A 2500-nucleotide genomic window follows, 5' to 3' on the forward strand; every position below is an offset into this window, starting at 1 on the left:
TCACTCGATCCTTATCAAACTGACTGCATGTCCGTGAGGATCCCACCAGAGCTCCTTCCACTTCTAATAGGCAACGAACTAGACCATAATCATTCTCAACGAGTCCATAAGGAGTGATCCCATTTTTTTCATCGGGTCCGGGTAGAGACCAAAGATCTTGAGTGACCGATCCGGCAGAACAACTCAAAAGATAAAGAAGTATCGTTAATTTCTTCATGCTCGTTCCAAGTTCAAAGTACCAATTGTACAAATAATAATCCACTTTGTTACATGATTTCTTTTTCATATAGATAGATATAGGATCTATGGGGCAATTACTTAAAAATACATTTTGTGCTACAGCCCTTCCTATCTTATAGAAAAGGATCCCATGATCCTGGACCGATCTTACCTGGGATCGCAAATCCCAAATTTGTCTATGAAGAGCGGATCTAACTATATTAGTATCTATAATTGATTCATTTTGTGTAATATTAATCGATAGGGCCTCATTCGTAAGTGCTACAAGATCCTGTGCATTGGAACCCATGGTTATGGACCCAATCAATATAATTGTAATTATTCACCAAATAAAAACCTTCATTCTTTTAGATCAAAATGAGTTCTTAAGTTTTTATTTCAGGCAAATTGAAAATTGTTCGAATTGTGTAATCATCAATTATTGACATTAGTAAACGACCCAAAGCAATTTGATTATAATTCAATTTGTGACGATCATAGGTAGAAAATTCATATTTTTCAGTCATTGATAAACAATTTGTTGGACAATACTCAACACAATTACCACAAAATATACATATTCCGAAATCAATATTGTAATTAAGCAATCGTTTCTTTCTAATATCAGTTTCCAATTTCCAATCAACAACGGGCAAATCTATAAGACATACACGAACACATATTTCACAAGCAATGCATTTATCAAATTCAAAGTGGATTCGTCCGCGGAAACGCTCGGATGTGATCAATTTTTCGTAGGGGTATTGAATAGTTACAGGTAAACGATTCGCGTGTGATAAGGTAATCATGAGACCTTGACCAATATACCTTGCGGCTCGTACTGTTTGTTGGCCATAATTCATGAACTCAGTTACCATAGGGAACATATCGTGAATATCTATAAAAAAAATAGGATACTTGTTTCTTTCTCTTGTTTGAGACAAGTCGTGAATATGAATATAGAAGTATTTTTTTTACAGTGAAATAAGTTGGGAACAAGTTGTTAATAATATATTACCTAGAGAAATAGGTAAAAGAAATTTCCATCCAAGATATAATAATTGATCCATTCTCAGTCTCGGTAAAGTCCATCTTGTTGTGACAGGAATGAACAAGAACAAATAAGTTTTAGCTAATGTAATAAAGATACCATTTATTGTTCCAAAGACTCTACGCCTTTTAGTAATTTCAAAAACCTCGGGAACAAATATGTACGAAATAGAAAGATTCCAACCCCCCAAGTAAAGAACTGTTACAAATAATGAAGAAACTAGTAGATTTAAATATGAAGCAACGTAAAATAAACCAAATTTTATACTAGAATATTCGGTTTGATAACCTGCTACTAATTCTTCTTCTGCTTCTGGTAAATCAAAGGGTAATCGTTCACACTCGGCTAGGGAAGAAATTAGAAAAACTAGAAAGCCTATAGGTTGATGTCATAAATTCCATCCCCAAAAACCATATTTTTACTGCGCTTCAACTATATCAACTGTACTTGAACTGTTAGATAATCATAGTGGATGATAACATCACTGTTCCCATCCCTATTCCAGAACCGTACATGAGATTTTCATCTCATACGGCTCCTCAAAGGTCACAAATAAATCTAAGGACTCGTCCATTATTATTTTTCTTGATATGTTTCTAGGAAATATAGAGAGAAAATCAAATCCATTGTAAGGTCCCCATTAGACACTAGAATTTTGTTTGCTATATTTATAATAAAGTGCTTCTGAATTCATCTTATCTTTTAATAATTCAAATTCTTCTTTGTTGAGTAATAACTTAATCCTTGAATAAAATGTTTCTTGTAGCAATATCCATAGATATTTCAACCTAATGTTTTTAATTACGAAATCAAATTAGACGTTGCATTAGTTCACAAATTATGACAAGCATTCTATCTCTATATTGAGAAAGAAAAAAGATATTTTTTTCTAGTGCAATTCCATTAAGTCTCTCAAGTTTTTTCGTTCCTATTCTCCTTTCTCAAAAAGGGGGACGTTAAATAAAGTTAAAGGATTACTTCGTTCTTGATAGTTATTTACTTAATCGGTGAATAGAAGTATACTCTGGATCGGAATCGTGGGAAGTACTCCTTGATCATTTCTACCAATTTAAAGCCCCAAATAGAATTCTTTTTATCTAGAGAAAAATAGACTTACATAATCTCTATTACGAATCCTTTGTGTACCTTAGTGTTCCTAGCTATCCACTCATTTTTATCAATCTACTTTAGGGTAATACATATGGTAATAGATAGTAAAAACCCCATAAA

General features: G+C 33.0%; 1 protein-coding gene across 1 annotated transcript in view; it reads right to left on the reverse strand.

Annotated features, from left to right (window-relative positions):
• Positions 1-605: 605 nt before the first annotated feature.
• The window catches only part of LOC145053457 (NAD(P)H-quinone oxidoreductase subunit 1, chloroplastic-like), a 2733-nt gene continuing 838 nt past the window's right edge, over positions 606-2500 (reverse strand). The window contains exons 3-5 of the mRNA XM_079001506.1: positions 1559-1645; positions 1370-1468; positions 606-877 (exon numbers count right to left, since the gene is read on the reverse strand). Of these exons, the coding sequence (XP_078857632.1) occupies positions 606-877; positions 1370-1468; positions 1559-1645 (458 nt within the window). The remainder of the gene's footprint in view (positions 878-1369; positions 1469-1558; positions 1646-2500) is intronic.

This window comes from Lactuca serriola, chromosome 5, assembly GCF_051521515.1.
Source record: "Lactuca serriola cultivar US96UC23 chromosome 5, Lser_US96UC23_V15, whole genome shotgun sequence".
NCBI classification, from domain to species: domain Eukaryota; kingdom Viridiplantae; phylum Streptophyta; class Magnoliopsida; order Asterales; family Asteraceae; genus Lactuca; species Lactuca serriola.